Source organism: Tyto alba, unplaced genomic scaffold (genome assembly GCF_018691265.1).
Source record: "Tyto alba isolate M040663 unplaced genomic scaffold, T.alba_DEE_v4.0 Super-Scaffold_22, whole genome shotgun sequence".
Classification (NCBI taxonomy): domain Eukaryota; kingdom Metazoa; phylum Chordata; class Aves; order Strigiformes; family Tytonidae; genus Tyto; species Tyto alba.
In genome coordinates, this window is record NW_024881296.1 from 12,389,979 (window position 1) to 12,408,930 (window position 18,952).

At 41.4% G+C, this 18,952-nt stretch overlaps 1 protein-coding gene across 2 annotated transcripts in view; it reads left to right on the forward strand.

Moving 5' to 3' along the window:
- Nucleotides 1-18,952, forward strand: part of EFCAB2 (EF-hand calcium binding domain 2) — a 36,579-nt gene that overhangs the window by 15,550 nt on the left and 2,077 nt on the right. The window contains exons 2-4 of one of the 2 annotated variants that reach the window (XM_042796147.1): nt 4,838-4,922; nt 12,838-12,910; nt 17,625-17,704. In XM_042796147.1, the coding sequence (XP_042652081.1) occupies nt 4,838-4,922; nt 12,838-12,910; nt 17,625-17,704 (238 nt within the window). The remainder of the gene's footprint in view (nt 1-4,837; nt 4,923-12,837; nt 12,911-17,624; nt 17,705-18,952) is intronic. The other variant, XM_042796148.1, reaches the window with a different exon arrangement.

Here is an 18,952-nt window from a genome sequence, read left to right on the forward strand (position 1 = left end):
TCTTCAGGAATAGCAGCAGTCTCCCTTACTCCTCTCTTACTGGGGAACTGTTCCTGCATCTTGGCACATTTCTAGGATTTTAAGTACATATTAAAGCTGTAAGGAGTAAGATCTGTTTAGCTATTTCTGCTTGTTGGTCAAACCTTTTTTGTTTGTCCATGCAGTAGGCTCCATTTTTAAGCAGGGACTTCACACTTACTCTTTCGTACCTTTTCCACCTCTGGCTGGCTCAGATATTCCCCGTAGCTCAACCACCTGCTCACCTCTCTGTTTTGATTGGCATTGTGTGGCAAGACAGAGAACGTTGCCTGTGATTTTGCAGATGACGGGAAGAACTAGGATTTGCACAGGGTAGTCATAGGGGCCTTATGGAAGAGTGCTGGAGCAGTGTGGGAGGGTGGTTAAATACCGTAACTTGGATCTGTGAGCAGAAAGAGAAGGTTCAGTGAAGTCAAGTGGAGATTGCAGGGGGCTTTAAGACTCACATTTTCTCATGTGGCTGCCTGCACAGTCATCCCCCCTCTTGTGTCCATTGCCTTCTTAAAAATGTTCGTTTTTCTTCATGGAAGTCTTCTTCATGCACCCCATTCCCAGTTTTTCATCTAGATAGGACCAAGGTTGCTGCCTACTTTTTTGGTTGAAATAATGGCTGGTGGGAAGGAGAAGAAATGGTGCTGGAGTATGTAGCCACAGAGACTGTTCTGTACTTCCTGCTGATAAGCCCTGGTTAGTGGGTGGGGAGGTCTACAAAAGAGCTGTTGATAACAGCACTTTTAAACAAAACTGGAACAAAAGCATGTAAATGACTCTAAAACTGTCTGTCACTGAGTTGGGGTTACCCAGTTGTGTCCCTTGTCCTTTCAGACTGACCAGTTCAGCAAGGCAGCCCCATGTGAGAAAGGGTTCCTGTCACCGGAGACCTCGGGGCTTTCCTCACACCTGCTTGTTACCATAACATAGTATCATGAAGAGAGGATGGAGTAATTAATGAGGTGTCCACGTGCATATAGGAGTTTAAATATAAAATCGGCTATATTTATTAAAATATACCTAGATTAATGTTTATAAAGATTAATATTTCGGGTGTGTTGAGCAGTAACACTAAGTAAAAAAATCAAGTCCACTGGTGCTTCTAAAAATCAGCCCTTAATTTTACTCTTTACAAAGCACAAAAAGAGATTCAGAGTATCACATTGTGTAAATAGATTCTTGAGGCTGGAATGGGACTAGATCTTTTCCTGTGAGCAGCAGACAGATGCTGCTCCCCAGCATTTTAGGTGGTTGTTTAATGTTGGCCTACCTGTTCTTTTGATACCTCATTTTTCCGCACATAATTTCTCTTCAGTGAAAGGAAGGGATGGCTTTTTGAACCATCAGAGCAACTGGCCCCAAGGAAGAAAAGAAAGCAAGCCCATACAGTTAAACGAATGGTAGAATCTAGCAAATTGTATCAACTAGAAACCACTTTTAAAAATGCTCATTACTCGAGAGTCTGGCAGAGCCACATCTATTTAATTGCTTCTGTTCCCTACAAAGACTGAAGCTGTGGTCTTTGAAGAAGAAATGTCACAACCGAGGCAGGTGTGCTGCTTAAGGGCTGGCTTCAAATGGGCCTCAGAGTGCCGGGGAGCAGTCTGGACAATCTGAAGAGGAACAATTCAGTCTGAAAGAACCAGCAGAATTAATCTGGGACTCCCAGCTCCCTGCCAGTCTTACTTAACTGTCAGCGTCTAGAGCTTTATCTAGTTCATGCTAAACAAACTGGGAAAATAGCAAAGGATAGTACAGGAAAGGAAATGGATAGTGAACACACTTTTCAGTTAATGTCTCTGAGGAATGGATTTTAAGACATTTTGTCTTCTTGCTGCTTATGTGCTGGAAATAAGTTACAAGAAGATAAGAAAAATCCTACAAGTATCTGAAGCCTTTTAGCAGCATAAAAATGGAAACAGTATATCATCCTTACAGGATGCATTTGAGGGAGTAAGTAGTTGTAGGTATTAGAATCTTTTTTGGCATGGTGTGTTTCAATATTCATTTATTTAAGCCATTAGAAGTAATCAGATAATTTTATCTTTGGTATTATGTATTGTTTTTCAAGTCAGTAGCATAAGTAGGTGAAATCTTTTATTCAATCAGAGTGTAGGTATTTCTGTCCTGAAAACTGCTAAAAAATTGCTCCACAGGGCAACGTGAAGCTTTCATTGATATACACGTGGAGCAGAGTATCCCTGTGCAGAAAGATTTCAGTACATTAGAGCATCAGATCTGCTGAGTTAACTGCATGTCCGATCTCCTGATGTCCTTCTTGAAGGGATAATTTTAAACCTTTATCCATTACTTATCCTGGAGCTGGAATCCATCTATTTCTCCCTCCCAAAACGAGGTTTAGAGTGAATCATAGAAGCCTTCAGATAACTAGCTTTGCCATCCTGAACTATGTTGAACATCTTGGCTTTCATCAGAGACAACAGGAGATTTAGGCAATAGATTATTAGGTGTTCACTCATCTCACACAGTCTTTTAGATGACTACAGTATATTATATTTTCTTCCATGGATATGGCTCTTAATCACAGCTTCCTCTCAGTTCTTGGAAGAAATATGGATTATTTGGTACCTAGATTAGATCATCAAATTGATTTCATTTCAGGATCTTTGCCGGTCCTCTTGAAACAGGGAAGATTAATGTGTACTATTTTCATGAAAGGCAAAGCCTGAAAAGGCTGGATGGCTACATAGTTCCAGTACTGGAAATGTTTCCCTGCCTCCCCCTGGTTAATTTTTTTTTTTTTCTACAGAAGGCTCACTCATCAAGCCAAGAATATACAGCTATAAATAATCCTTCAGCATTTCTCTGTTGCAAGACATAGTGTACAACTGAAGTGCCTGATCTCAAGAATTGAACTCCAGCAGTCTACACTGGAGACTGGATCCAGAATTCTTTGAAGTCACTGAAAAAAACTCTCATCAAATTTAGTAGTTTAAGAGTAAATCTTTAGGGCCCCTTCTGCAAGGAATGAGGTCCATTTAGATTTAACTATGCTTTTTGGAAAGGAATTAAATGTGGTTTGTATTGCTTAGGTACATAAAAGGCAAGGTTTATTGTCAAGCTATGAAAAAAACACAGCTTGCCTTGTATCTGGGGTCTCAGCAGGACTTTTCTTCCACAGTGAGCTCCAGTCTCCAATCCATCGTACATGTACCTGCCCATGCTTCCATCAGAGGAGTAAAGTCAGAGAGAGGAATACAGAATATATTCCTACCTCTCCTCTCTTTACGTATCCTCTGGGGGAGTTCAGTACCAAACACAGACAGAAAGCAGCAGGCGCCTGTACCTTTATAAGGGGATGCACCTCTCTTTTATATGAAAAAGAGCTTTCTTACACCTGGGTTGGTCCACTGCTGTATTGAAGTGCTTGCAGCCTGTGATGGGTTGACCTTGGGCAGTTGCCAGGCACCCACCAGGCCACTCTGCCTTCCTCAGCAGCACAAGGGGAGAAAATACGATGAAAACGCCCATGGGACAAGATAAAACCAGGGAGGTCACAAAGCCAATGGATTTTCTAGCCAGGATCAGGTCTGGTACCCATTGCCAGAAGACAGACATTTCTGTCATGGGGGCAAGAGAGCAAATGATAAAAACTGTTGTAGACTGGAGCCCCAGGAATTCTCAAAATTTGGGGATTTTAGAAAAGTATGTATGGATGTCTTTTGTCAGTGGAAACAATGTCCAGTAGTTTAGTGCTGGTCAGAGCTGATCAACAATGCTTTTAATACCAGATGGGCTTAAAGAATAAAATAAATCTGATAGAGAAGAGTTATGTTTTATTATTATGTTGAGAATTCAGAAGAGACAGCCATATTCTGGCTGTCACTCAGTTTTTCTCTTTGGAGGCCTCTGTGGAAGCTGTGGGGCTAGCTCACCAAATGCTTCCTCCTGAGGGTTGGTTTGCCAGCTGGAGTTTGGGGCTGTATTTAGCCACAGGAACGAAAAGGTCAACTCCATATCACTGCTTCCTACATTGTGCCTTTTGAAGTCAAACTATGACATTAAGAAATGGGCTAACCAGTTCACTCTTTACCCTGGTTTTCTTGCCAGGGTGCTCTTTTTTGAGATGGACCCCTTCCTCTCTTTACATTTTTATCTTCAGAATTTATTTCCTGGTACTTCCCTTACCCCAAGAATGCATTTTCTGTCTTTAGACAAGATATAAATGTGATAACGCGTGGTTCTTCTTTCCCCACTCTATGAGATTGAGGTACAAAAATCAAATGCAGTGAACTGCATCTTCACCTTTGCTGAGACTGTCTTCATTTCCCAACTGTTACAATAAATTATTTACCATGAGACATACTCACTGTACATGTGTCTCAACCATCTCTTTATTCCGGGTTCTCAGCTTTTCATACATGATGGCCACCGTAGTGGGCATGAGAGCACTTACATTTCCTTGGATGCAGGAACCTGGATGAGCCTGTGCAAGCCTGGGTCCAGGTTCGTGTTGCTCCTTCCACTGGCACCATGGCATCCAGGAGGAGATGTGACATGCTCTGGGCAGGGGCCACACCTGACAGCTGGGCATCACGCAGTTGAGACGCACTGTGACCTGACGTAGCTGCAGAGCCATAGCAAGGCCATGTTACTAATATAAATTACAGATCCTGCATTTAGAGTGGGTTTTTTTGCGGAATAACTTCCGCTTTTTCAAAGTACCTTTCTGTCTGCCCCTTTATCAGTTTGGTGCTTCTGCTGTCACAGTTCTCAAATTGGAAATAAATCAGTTGCAACAGCTAGGTAAATCTTTGTTTTTATTTTCTTATGTTTCCTTTTGCAGATGGCACAGTAGCTGAAATTGAGAAAAAGATTATAGAAGCTTTTGAGGTGTTTGACCATGAATGCGATAAAACTGTGGATGTCAGGTTTGTAAATATCTTCACATAGAAATACTACAGGACCTACTATAGAGATAAAACTCCCTAAACCTTCCTCTGCTTTACCAGAAAAGGCAATTGAAAGAGTAATTTTGGCCCTGATTGGACAATTATGTCTTTGCTTGTTTAATAGACATTTTGCATTGTTCAGTGGTTGAAGACTGAAGCTGGGTTGAGAGACTGATTCTGGGACTGGTGGAATAAAGAGGCAAGAAGAAACTGTAGCTAGACAGGAATTCTTCCTCTGCGCTAATGTGGGACCTGGATATTGCTCTGACAGGGAGGTGTTTTTAGGAGACTTGGGAGAAACTTGCATATGATTTGATTGTGTAATTTTACTACTACTACTGCACTACTAATAATATTATAATGAATATAAAGAAGATCATACTTGATTACACCAAAATTCTGTTTAGCCCAGTAACCTCATCTGAGCTACTAGTAGTTACCTGGGGGAGGAATATAAGGAATTGGGTAAATACACAGTATTTGTTATTGTTTTTTGTACATCTGCTACATTATGATTTGTGGTGCCTGTTTTTGTGTGTGGTGTGTTTTTTTTTTTTTTTTGTCTTATGATGAAGAGCAAACAATTGTTCTCTATTAAATCTTCTCAACACCACTGGTGATTTCATAGCTATCTGCCACATCTGTCCTCCCTTGTAGTAGTCTATGGCTGAAGAGTCTGGATGTGTTTAATCATTTAGGAGATGCTGTTCCACAACTCTGGCCATTCTTTTTTTGTGCTCTTCTTGTTCAGCTTTTTCCTTTTTGAAATAACATGACCAGAACTGGGGGAGTGGGATACACAAATGGAAGTCAGGAGGGAGAACTGCATGCATTATACCTTTAGTGTGCAATGTTATGGAAATACAAACAAAATATCTGTCTGAGGGAGTAAGAAAAAGTTCAGTGGAAGACAAAAACATGGACTGTTAGACTGATCATAACTGGCTACAAAATACAGAAATAAATGATGAAAAATTTAAAATTTTCTAAATAAACTTAATTCTGGTATTTTAAAAGTTTGAGTATTTGACAGTGCAACATTAATTTCATTTTAACATAAACATCCATACACATAACAATATAGCTTTTGTTATAAAATCCGTAAACCACATGTTTATGTCTCACTGAGCAGGTTCTGAAGTTGTTATGATCTGTTGTCATTAAAGTTTACTGAAGTAATTTTTCATATTTCCAATTACTGTTTTCACAAGGATATCGCCAGAGCTTTAATTATAGTTCAATTATTGAGTATAAACGCTACAAAGGAGCGTGAGAACTGGTGAAATTGTTGTCATTAAACATTCCTCATTAAGCCAAATCGGAAAGCATCTTTAAACGTTCCAAACATCTTTTCTACATTATGACACAGGCGAGAGAGATGCAAAACATTTATGTGATGGTTTTAGCAATGCACGCTTACTGGTGCCTCTAAACTTAAGAAATTATGGGTACTTCATAGAAGTGAAATGGTTTTTCAGTTACACTGCATAGGGGGAATTTCAGGGTCTGCCTCCGCACTCGGTGCAGGTGCCGCTCCCTCACCCTTCTGGCTCTTTGGGAAGAGTTCTCGCTTGCCTCTGCCCGACCCCGTCCCCAGGGAGCTGCCGGATACCCGGGGCTGGGGCTGCCCCGGTGCCCCCCGGCTGCCCCGCTCCTGGCTGGGGCGGTGGGACGGGCCCTGCCCTGCCGGACCCCGAGGGGAGCCCCTGGCACTACCACCCTCCGGCCCTGCCGAGCCCCCACCCCTCACTGCACCAGGACGTACTAGCTGCTTAGCTGTCATTTACACCTGCAGTCCTGGCCATGTATCTGTAAAATTTGCTACTCCCTCTATTATATAATGGGTACAGAGCTTGAGAAAGTGTTACAACAACGAAATGATGCAAATAGACTTTTTAAAAAATGTATTGATTCCGACAGTAAGTCATAACATGTGAGAGGGGGCATTCAAAAATCTATTTAACATAATAAATGCACAATTTCACATTAATTGTTGTCACAGTACAGTTACTGGTAATGAATAACAATTTACTGTCTAATTATTCCTAGGTTCATATTGCAGGGCTGTATCACAATAATGGTATTATTAATGGCTGATTATCTTGTATCAGAAGGTGGCAGTACAGCACAATTCTTAACCACAATTGTACACGTATGAGTGTTACTGCCTGAAGTATCAGATTCCTGTGAAGAATATGGAAAATTACTCTGGCTTGATGGGCCAGCATCAGTATTGCATGACTCCTAATGCAAATATGAGTTAGTAAGAAAATAAGCATGAGGAAGATGGTATTGTTTGATGCTGCTTACAACACACCCTGAGTCAAGGGCTTTCATAATTTTGCAAATCTTGTAATTGTAAGTGTTATATGTTGGGTGGCAACTATGGCCCAAAATTTTATTGTGACTGTTACAAGACCTGTATGAACATAAACTCATTGTAACCATAATTTTTGTACACTAGAAACTTCACAGCAGAAACTGAAGCTGCTGAGCTTAGTGAGAGCAAGTGACTGGGAAGAGAATACAATTTCCTAACTGGGTCCTTTAAACACCATGTTATTACCAAATGTGACATGGCTTTTTTTGACCACAGACACTTCAGACAACACCCTCATGCTGGCACACGCATAGACTGTCAGAAGCAGCAGCCAGCAATGCCAGATTTTGCAAATTTTTTCAGGCCCTGGCTTACCTTTGTCACATTGCAGTTTCACTGAGTGTGAGGTGAGGCAGGAGATGATGGCAACCTTCCCATCTCTGGCAGTCTGAAAGTGTAGAATTAGTGTGGGGTAGAAAGGAGGCATGATTTGGGTTGGGTGTCTCTCCGAGGGGAGGCAGAGAATATTTCCAAGTATCTTTGAGCTAGAAAAGATGAGGGAGTGCAGGAGTGAGAGTATCACATACAGCACGTGCTAGAAATAGGATGCCTGGGACAAGGATTATAAAATACAGGACGAAATGTCTGACCTCATTGAGGCCAATGACCAAACTTCCATTCATGTCCACGGGGGGCAAGGTTTCACTGAGTCATTTGAGCAGATGGCTTCGTTTCATAACAACTGTATGTATGGGATTGGGTTTTGTTTTGTAACTATTTTTGTGCTGCCAGCCTTCTCCTCTCTTGTGTCTATTGTAGTGTTTCTCACATGTTTTCAATGAGAATGGAAGCTCCTCAGGACCTGTCTAAGGAGTCCAAATACTGACCCATCTAATTTTATGCATGCTTAGTGTGCCACATTTGGGGCCTTACTGTTGTAAGATGATTTTACAAAGGTCATTGCTTCTTATATTGGCCATTTTTATTAGGCAACTGAATTTTTCTACCAAATGTACTGGTGAAGACAAAGAAACCACAGAGGTTTGAATCATGGGAACCACCAACACTGTGGATACTTACTCAAATGTGCTTGAATTTCTGTGTTGTAGAGTTTGACTGAAAATCACAAGCAATATTGATGCTTCTGTTACTTTGTTTTCAGTCACACCATAAGTCTCATTAGTACTCTTTCTTACAGCTTTACAGTACTTCTGTTTCTAGTGTGTTATGTTGTTCATCTTAAACTTTTTTGAGGCGTTGCCAGTTTGGTCAGAATTTTATTTAGACTCTCAGAACAACTGCACCAGGTTCAGCAGTAAATGCAAGCTATGAAGATAATTTGCAGCATAAACAGGGTGGTGATAAGCCACTTTGTTGGTCTGTTTGACTCTTTTAGAGCACAGCAGGGGCATAGCAGGGCTGCCTCCTTCCTGACCTTTTGTAATTGTTCTTTACTGCAGTTAGAATTTGTATCTTTATAGCATTTAATGTAAACATATATTTTATTTGTTACCTTTCATCTCAGTAGGATTCCAACTGTTTTATTAACTATATAAATGTAGACTTTACTGAAATTAAGCTTAACAATTAGAGGACAGCAGCTGAAAGGTAACCTGCACATAATACACTGCAACACAATGGTAAAGAAAAATATTTTGGGAAAGTCACAAGAACAAATACACTCTTCCAAAAAGCTCCAGAGTATTTAATGTCTGTAAAAATAGACACTACTTACTAAGACATCATCTTAAAAGTCCACATACATATGCTTGTGTGTGTTTGTGTGCTTCTACATGCACACTCCTGTACTCCCAGCTTCTTGTGTACCTGTGCACAGGCAGGACATGGGAAGTTGAAAAGTCCTTGATTTCTTAGCAACAGCTGAAAACATCAGTGCATTATCAACATTCTTCTCATAACAAATCCCATACGGAATCCAAAACACAGCACTAGTCTAGCTATTAAGAAGAAAAAAATAGCTCCATACCAGCCAAAACCAGGACAGTATCCATCCCTGTACTGATCCAGACTGCACTGGAAAAGAGTGAAGCTCTGGATCAGCAGCAATACATTGATGACATCATCGTATGGGGCAACACAGCAGAAGAAATGTTTATGAAAATGAAAAAAATAATCCAAATCCTTCTGAAAGCCAGTTTTGCCATAAAACAAAGTAAGGTTAAGGGACCTGCACAGGAGATCCACTTTTTAGGAATGAAATGGGAAGATGGACGTCGTCAGATCCCAATGGATATGATCAACAAAATAGCAGCTGTGTCTCTTTCAGCTAGCAAAAAGGAAACACGAGCTTTCTTAGGCATTGTGAGTTGTTGGAGAATGCATATCCCAAATTATAGTTTGATTGTAAGCCGTGTCTAACAAATGACCCAGAAGAAGAATGGTTTTAAATGGAGTCCTGAGCAACAACAATCATTTGAGCAAATTAAACGGGAATTTTTTCAGGCAGTAGCCCAGGACAAGATGTTAGAAATGTGCTCTACACTGCGGCTGGGGAGAATGGCCCTACCTGGAGTCTTTAGCAAAAAGTACCAGGGGACACACAAGTTCAGCCCATAGGGTTTTGGAGTCAGAGATATAGAGGATCTGAAGCCTGCTATACTCCAACTGAAAAGGTGATATTGGCAACATATGGAGGAGTTCAAGCTGCTTTGGAAGTGGTTGGCACTGAAGCACAGCTCCTCCTGACACCCTTACTGCCAGTGCTGGGCTGGGTGTTCAAAGGGAAGGTCCCCTCTACACACCGTGCAACTGATGTCATGCGGAGTAAGAGAGTCACACTGATCACACAACGGGCTCGAAGAGGAAACCCCAGTCTCCCTTGCCCAGGAATATTGGAAGTAATCACAAATTGTCCAGAAGGCAAAGCTTTTGGAACTTTGCCAGAGGAAGAGGTGACACATGCTGAAGAGGCCCCACCATATAATAGACTATCAGTTAATGAGAACCAACATGCCTGGTTTACTAATGAGTCCTGTTGTAGGAAAGCATCGAAGGTGGAAGGCTGCTGTGTGCCGCTCCACATGATGAATTGCAGAAGCTGCTGAAGGAGAAGATGAATCGAGACAGTTTACAGAGTGAAAGCCATGCAGCTGGCCTTAGATATTGCTGAACAGGAAAACTGGCCAGTGCTCTATCTCTACACTGACTCATGGATGGTGGTAAGCGCCCTGTGGGGGTGTTGCAGCAATGGAAACAGAGCAACTGGCAGCACAGAGGCAAACCCATCTGGGCTGATGAATTTTGGCAAGATATTATTGCTGGGGTAGAGAACCTGGCTGTGAAAATATGTCATGTAGATGCTCATGTATGCAAGAGTTGGGCCGCTGAAGAACACCAAAACAACCAACAGGTGGATCAAGCTGCTAAGATTAATGTTGCTCAAGCGGATCTGGATTGGCAGCATAAGGGTGGAAAATATATGGATGGCTGGGCCCATGACTTCTCAGGCCATCAAGGAAGGGATGCAACATATAGATGGTCTCATGATCGAGGGGTGGACTTGACCATGGACACTATTGCACAAGTTATCTATGAATGTGAAACATGCGCTGCAATCAAGCAAGCCAAATGTTTAAAACCTCTTTGGTATGGAGGATGGTGGTTGAAATATTCATATGGAGTGGCTTGGCAAATTGATTACATCACACTCCCACAAAAGCTGTGCCCCATGCCACCACCCAGACCACTGTCCTGGGCCTTGAAAAGCAATTCTCATGGTGACATGACACCCCAGAAAGAATTGAGACAGATAATGGGACTCACTTCTGAAATAGACACTTGGGCCAAAGAATATGGCACTGAATGGGTATATCGCATCCCCTACCATGCACCAGCCTCTGGGAAAATTGAGCGATATGATGGGTTGCTAAAAACTACACTGAGAGCAATGGGTGGTGAAACTTTCAAATATTGGGATACACATTTAGCAAAAGCCACCTGGTTAGTCAACACTAGGGGATCTGCCAATCAAGCTGGCCCTTCCCAGTCAAACCTTTTACATACTGCAAGATGGGGATAAAGTCCCCATCTGCACATTAAAAACATGCCAAGAAAGACAGTCTGGGTTATTCCTACCATGGGTAAAGGTAAACCCATTTGTGGAATTACTTTTGCCCAAGGACCTGGGTGCACTTGGTGCGTAATGCAGAAGGATGGCGAAGTCCTATGTGTGCCTCAAGGAGATTTGATTTTGGGTGAAAATAGCTGATGAATTGTATGATAATTGCTAAATAACCCTGTCATTGCATATCACCATCTCTATGATTGATATTTATTATATTAATGGCATTATATTAAGAATCACCCAGGTTAATGAAAAAGGAACTTTGATGAGGTCAGGACTGGTTTCAGCAACTGGCACCCAGCAACTTCCTCGAGACTGACATCTTCAACGCGCAGAGTGTGAGCATGGACCATGCCAGATACACCAGCTGTGAGCTCCAAATGTAGCATACAACAGAGACTACACATCATCCTCCTGCTGCATCCAGGGACACCCACTCCACCAACTGAGCTAACTCTACCGCATCCCTCCTGCCTTGAAAGACTGTCATGACAGATGGAACCCAAAGTTAAGGACTAAATTAACTCCATACACATTTTGGAGGGATGGCCCATAGACGAAGAGAATGATACCTGTGTTTATATCAAAAAACAGGAAAAGTGATGGTGATTAATTAGAATATATTAGAAAACACAGAACCTGAGCATAGCGTAAATGGTATGGAGTAAGGAGTGGATACTGTTCTGGTTTCAGCTTAGATAGAACTAGTTTTTTCTTCTTAGTAGCTAGACTAGTGCTGTGGTTTGGATTCCGTATGGGGTTTGTTATGAGGAGAATGTTGATAATGCACTGATGTTTTCAGCTGTTGCTAAGAAATCAAGGATTATTCAACTTCTCATGTCCTGCCTGTGCGCAGGTACACAAAAAGCTGGGGGGAGGGGAGCACGGCGAGAGCAATAGACCCAGCCTGGCCAATGGAATATTCCACATCATATAGTGTCAGGCTCAGGATATAGACAAGGGGTGGCCAGGAAGCTCGCTCTCGCTTCTGGGATTGTGGTTTTGGGATTCTCGCTTCTCTGGGATTGCTAGCTGGGAATGGGCTGGGCATCAGTCGGCGGGTAGGGAGCAATCTCAGTGTGCGTTACTCGTTTGTATTTTCTACTATTACTATTATTATCATCATTATTATTTTAATTTTATTTTACTTCAATTATGAAATTGCTTTTATCTCAACCTGCGAGTCCCCTTGGCTTTACACCCCCCAGTTCCCTCATTCCCCGGGTTGGGGGAGGGTGAGTGAGCAGCTGTGTGGTGTTTGGCTGCCTGACAGGTTTAAACCACAACAGCAAGCTCTGAATTGGTTTCTGGATTCTCTACAGGCACTCTTGTATTGCAGATGTACTGACAAAGATGTTCTTTTTCTCTCCTCTCCCTCTCCCTCTCCCTCTCCCTCTCCCTCTCCCTCTCCCTCTCCCTCTCCCTCTCCCTCTCCCTCTCCCTCTCCCTCTCCCTCTCCCTCTCCCTCTGCCTCTCCCTTCTTTTTTCAGAGAGGTTGGTCCAATTGTCAGGTCACTGGGTTGCTTCCCAACTGAGGCAGAGCTCCATGAACTGCTTGCAAAGGTAAATGTTTAGATCTTCTGTACTTTTTTCAATCTTCAACTTGTACAAACTTGGCCCTTCTGCCTTGCTGTTTGGGAAACCTAAGCTCCTTTCCCAGAGTTTGGAGGTGTCATGGAAGTGATTCAAGCAGGAAGGCAGTCTCAGGTTGCCCCGAAGCAAGCATTTAGGCTGGTGAGCTAACAACACTGGTGGGTTAAAATGAGTCTTTGACTCTTACCCCAGGATGTCACTATGACACTGTGCCAGGGTGGAATGGCATTTATAAGAAATGGAGGAAAATTTGGTTTTGGATGATGAAAGAGAATGTCCTAAACCTCAGTCAGATTAGCATATCCAAACACTAACCGTGCCACTCTTCTGGACATGCCATGGACATAGATGATTAGGTAATAAAAATTAGTTCTTGAGCAGGTGTTAAAATTGTGCATAAAATTCCAAAAATACACAGAGGGAAGACCTATATTTTTCACTGGGTCCTGTTATTGCTATCTTATAGCCAGACCTCTCAACTTTCTGTCCTTCGTGAGGTCTCTCCCAGTCTTGAGATTTCTCAGTCCTAGGTAAGTAATTTTTTTCTTACTTGGTTACTTAAGCCTGTAAGTCAAAATTCAGACATAAAGTTTTGCAAGACCTAGCAGTCCTCCCATTCTCCCAGTGATAAAGCAGGGGTAAGGAACTTTAATCATACTTCTCCACTGTTTTTTCCTACACTAATTTTTGTCTCCTTACCTCATGCTTGTAATAGAAAGGATGGTGTGCTGGTGCCTTGGCTGGGTATGGTTAATAAATGGGTCAAAGAAGTGGGAAAAAGAATTCACATTCTTTTTGCAAACTAATTTACCGCTTTAAGGAATGAAAAATCCTGGGACTGAGATGTGGGTGAAGTATTTTTCTCTTTTTCCTGTATAGGTCAGGATATTGTGAACTGCTCTCTCTTACTCTTTTCTTCCTGTCCCCAGCAAAAATTTGGATGGTTGCAGTAGCAGTCTCTCCTCGGTAGTCTTGTCTGGTCTCTTATAGATTAAAATTTAGTGTGAACAATCTTGTGCTAAGTCTTGTGAAAATGATGCTGCTGCTTCAGATGAGGAAGCGCAAAGAACCATCAGAGGAGAAAGATCTTTTAACATGATACTGCAATCTGTCTGCTCTGCTTCTGTACTCTCAGTACCAGATTGTCCCAGCTCCCACTGACAAACAAGACAAAATGGAAAGAGAAATTATGGTGCTTGATATAGATGATATTTTTAGTGGCCTATAGGGATTTTTGTTAGCCGCAAATGAACAGTACAACTGATTGAAGATACAGAATTGAGAAAAGAAGGGGGATGCTTTAACTTCCCCCTGCCTCCAAGTCCAGGGGAACCAGGAGAGTTAAGGCCTGCCTTGCCCTCCCAAAGAGACTGGACTTCCTGTTGTTCAGGGTTTTTTTCAATTTTCAGCATTACAGAAAAATCATGAGAAGTAATACATAACAAAGTACAATGCAATGCAGCTATGAGATGGAAGACTCTTGAGATACAGCAGTATAACATGTATGCAATTGTTGATTATAAGGATATTAAATTAAAGTACAAATACTGCAGGAAGAAATAACACATTCAAGAGTAATGGTTAACCTTAAAGAAAACTGAACTGGAAGTTAAACTTCAAAGAGGGTTTCATGGTGCCTTGTAAATAAAACTTTGGCAATAGGTTTAGTACCAGAAGAACACTGTCTTCTTGTAGAACCTTTAATATATTATGTTGAACACAAATATGTCTTAATCTATGTAAGATACCATTATCATTGTCTATAGTGATAGCATTTTATCTTAATCTAGATAAAATAAAAATTGAGTCTATTGGCTGGTTTGTAACCAGGCTATTTCTCCAGTATTTTTGCCCATTGCAAGTTGTGATTCATTTCTGTTTCTCACTACTTGTGTCTCTCAGTCATTTCATCTTCCTATTAGCCTTTATTGTAGCTAAACTAGCATATGTTGCCTTCGAATTATTTGTATCTGCCAAATCAGCATTCATATAATTATTTTATCTCTAAAAATTGTCATATACTGTTTCCTATATTGCCTTATGCTAAATGTTATACATAATATCATATCTTTAGGTATAATTAGAAAGTTAAGATTAAATGGTAAGTCTAGAGATGGTGAAAGCTAATCCAAGGGTTACTACAATGCCGGGAGTTTGAAATCCCAGGTTCAGTGCACTGCTGCACCACAGATCTGGATAACTCTGGAAGATGGTTTGTATCTTTGTGACTCAAGTCCCCAAATGTTATGTGAACAATAATAATATGGCTGTGAGAGTAGAGGTATGAAGCATAATGGGTGCTACAATACAGTTGTCATGGGAGCTGTGGAGGTACCCAAAGGAAAGCAGTAGGGAAACTCACTGAGTTTGAACAAGCAAATAGTGTTATTGTCACAGTCACTGTGTGAAAGGGAAGGATTACAGAAAAAGGAAAAACGTCAGTAGGAAATGAGGTGTACAACAGCAGTGAGTGTGAGGAAGAGTAAGAGGATACGTATACCTGCAAATCTGAATACTTACTAACTTATGTGAGGTTAATATATTCAATTTATTTTCATATCTATTCAATATTAGAAATAGGATTAATTTTAACAGTTCAAGGTATTGCTGGGCCTGTAAAGCCACTGAAATAGAAGCTGTTCTTTCCAGGTCAGAGGAAGCCGAGATTGCTCATCACCTCTCAGGACTAGGTCCATTGTCAGGAAGGACATGTTTCTTCCACAGATTGCTTTCTGAAGGCAAGGTACAAATAGCACACCAACAAAAAAGAGGCAAATCTGGTTGATATTTGTCAATGAGAGCTTACATTTTCACAGGTATTTGTTACTTTGAGCTCTGAAGTGGTCATTGCTGGCGAGTTTTTCTGATATGAAAATCAGGATGACCCTCAACTGTTTGGATGATCTAATGTTTTTTGTCTCTTGAACATGGTTTATATAACTTACCATCTTCATGGATGTTATGGGTCCTTGCTTTTGATTGTTTTGTTTAATGTTAAGACCCACCTACCTATGTCCAATAGATAGCTACCATATTTCTTTCCGTCTCTCTGGACTTCTAATCTAATACTGGTTGAAGCACAGATGTTCCCTAAAACATCCTGTGTACTTTTACATCTCAATATTTGTGATGCATGGAATAGTTCAGTGTATTGGCTAACTGTTATGTCACTGATAAGTTGTTAAGTTTTGCCAGGTATTTTGTTACATCTTTTCAGTCAAGCAGTAAAACAAATTATTCTGTAATGATAAAAGGTACCATTTGAGTTAGCATGCAACGGCTTCATTTCCTTGCTAAAGACACTTTCCACGAGGCTCACCAAACAGAAGTGAAAAAGTGCTTTTTCAAGCCAATTTCCACTCTAAAGCAGCAAGAGGTGAAGGCTGCCTGCTTTTAGCAACCAAAACCCTTCAAGAGCATTGGAAAAGAACACGCAGCAGCAGTTGCAACTCACCGTTTAAGCAGCTGGATGTATCAGACATCACCACCAGCTCTGACCCCACTTTCAAGAGGAAGATTTCTTACTTCACCTTTTCCTCACTCCGTTAGGAGGTTTCAAATCAGTTCCTATTTGAGCCTTCTTTCAATCTGAGCTCTGTTTGTGGAGAGCCTAGCCAGGTGCTACTGTGGCCATGTGAGACCACAAAGCATGCATCCACTTTCAGCACAGACAGGAACAAACTAGCTCCATTGAGAGGGCTCCTTTTGGGAGTAAAACTTGAAATTTTCAGGGAAGGGATGTACTGGGGTGACAGGGAGCAGTTTTTACCACATTGCTTATATCCTGTGGAAGTGTAGGAATGCAGTGAGAATGCTGGTAAGTCCCTGATGTTTTGGGACTGATCTGTTAATTTATTTGGGAGGCAAAAGAAAGCTTTTCTTTGTGTGGCATATTATAGGCTGCCTTATGACTGTTTCAGACTGCCCTGGCTCAGTCTGCCTGCCTTTCTGGTCCTTCCCCTGATGACTCTCTCTGGCTACGAAACATGTGGAGGCAACAAATTCCATCCTTGAGGTGTACTAGACTGGGGCTATGTCCAAACTAGCACATTAAATGTGCCCAGAAACATCCTTGGGTGTTGAAGCTAGCTGGCACAGAGCAGCTTATGTCTACTCTGGTAAATGTTTTATGCGGAGTGGCTGCACAAAGCAGCCTGCTGGAGAAAAGTCCCTAAGGCCCTAGCCAGGTCTGGTGGCTGCGGGGGGGAGCGTTAGGTGGCACAGGCCAAAATCATGCCAGGGAACGTGCTAATGGTTTGCCGTTAAGGGCGGTCACATTACACTGCTTGGGCATGTTCCAGGTCCTGCTAGACTTCACTAGTATGAATGCAGTCTGAATGTTTAAACCTCTGGTGAGTTATTGTGGGAGATAAGATCAGTTACTAGGCATCCAGTTCCTTTGCATGAATGGTTTCTAAGCACAAGAGGGCAATATTGAGTTGCTGAAAGTGTCTATAATAGCAGGCCTGCATTTTGCCTGGGATATTATTTCTTCCTCAAATTTCTTTCTGTTTGATCACAGGCATTTCACTCAGATGTTATGGTGCCATGTGATATTAAAAACATGATACAAATATTCAAAGTTTAACTGTAATTTTAATGCAGGAACTACCCCAATTTTCTGGTTTTCGTATTAGTTTGCTAATGAGTCGTATAACCTGCCACACTAAAGTTTTATTTTTAGGTAGAAGAAGAAGAGCCGACTGGATACATTCATCTGGAAAAATTTCTCCCAGTGATGACAAAAGTACTACTCGACAGAAGGTAATGGAAAGTGGATTTTCTGTGTCTGTAGTTTATTCCAGATTGACAGGGTTGATTCTGAATAAATATATCTACAGTAATTTTATGTAACTGGAAGAAGTTCAGGGTTTTTTTTGTTATTTAAACTCAGTCTACATTAACTTGATAGATTTTGTTTCAAAATTACTTTGTCTACATAAAATTGTGTTGTACGGATGATATAAATAATCATGAATTGTGATAATGCGTTGCTTTTGTATTTTTAATATGAATCAGAATTAACTTGCTATTCAACATGTTTAGTGCACCTCTGAAATATTTTATATGCAAATTAAGGTCATTACTTTCTATGAACATGAGTTACAGTTACTGAGAAGTATAGTCTGTTACAGTGTATTTTTAATAAGTTGTATAAATCAGCTTCATATGCATGTCTCAAAATGACTGCCAGGTACAGCTGAATGTGTGCAACTAGCACTCGAAAAGACTGTCAGTCTAAAAGCCTAGAACAAAAATGCTGTTCATTATTCAAAGGTACATAGAAATCTTTGCGTGTGCACAGGAACTTGTGCTGTTTTGATATTTTGCACTAAAAGCAAGATTGCTTCCAGGGAATTTATCCTTCTTTTTAAAGATGGTAGCCAACGGTTTTGGTATACTCAGTCTTGTCCAATCCTGAGAAGTTATTCTGCACACAGAGGGACTTTGGTCAGAGGGTGTTCTACACATGAAATAGCTATAGGATATCCCAAAACTGTCTTGCAGCATCCAGAGGCAGCGAGGTCTGCCTTGGGGCTGTGTTTGAGAGTCTTTATGCCCGTGCCTGGATGTGGAGCTTCCGGCAGCATTTGGGTCCCAGTGTGCTGGCGCAGGTGTCTTGCCTTCCCAGATTCCTGTGCCTTTGCCTTCTCTGGCCTTCATGGCACTTTCCTGGCTCCACACTGATGTTTGCCCTTTCACAAAATGATACCTTACTGCTCTGGGCTCTCCACATCCACACTCCCTCCATGCAAACGTACACACACACACACAAAAACCACCCAACACACTCCACCAGGATAGTGCAGGCTTGTCAAAACCCACTTTATCTTTTGGGGCACTATGTCCATAGTTTACTTATCCACGGGCACATGAGATTTGGATCACAAAAAACAAGGCCTCTTCTTAGCACATTTGATTTTTAGATAGTGAAAGAGTGAGGCAGGTCTGAACGAAACAATCAAGCAGTTAGAACCTCCCTGGCTTCAGCATCTTCTCTTTAGTATTCTT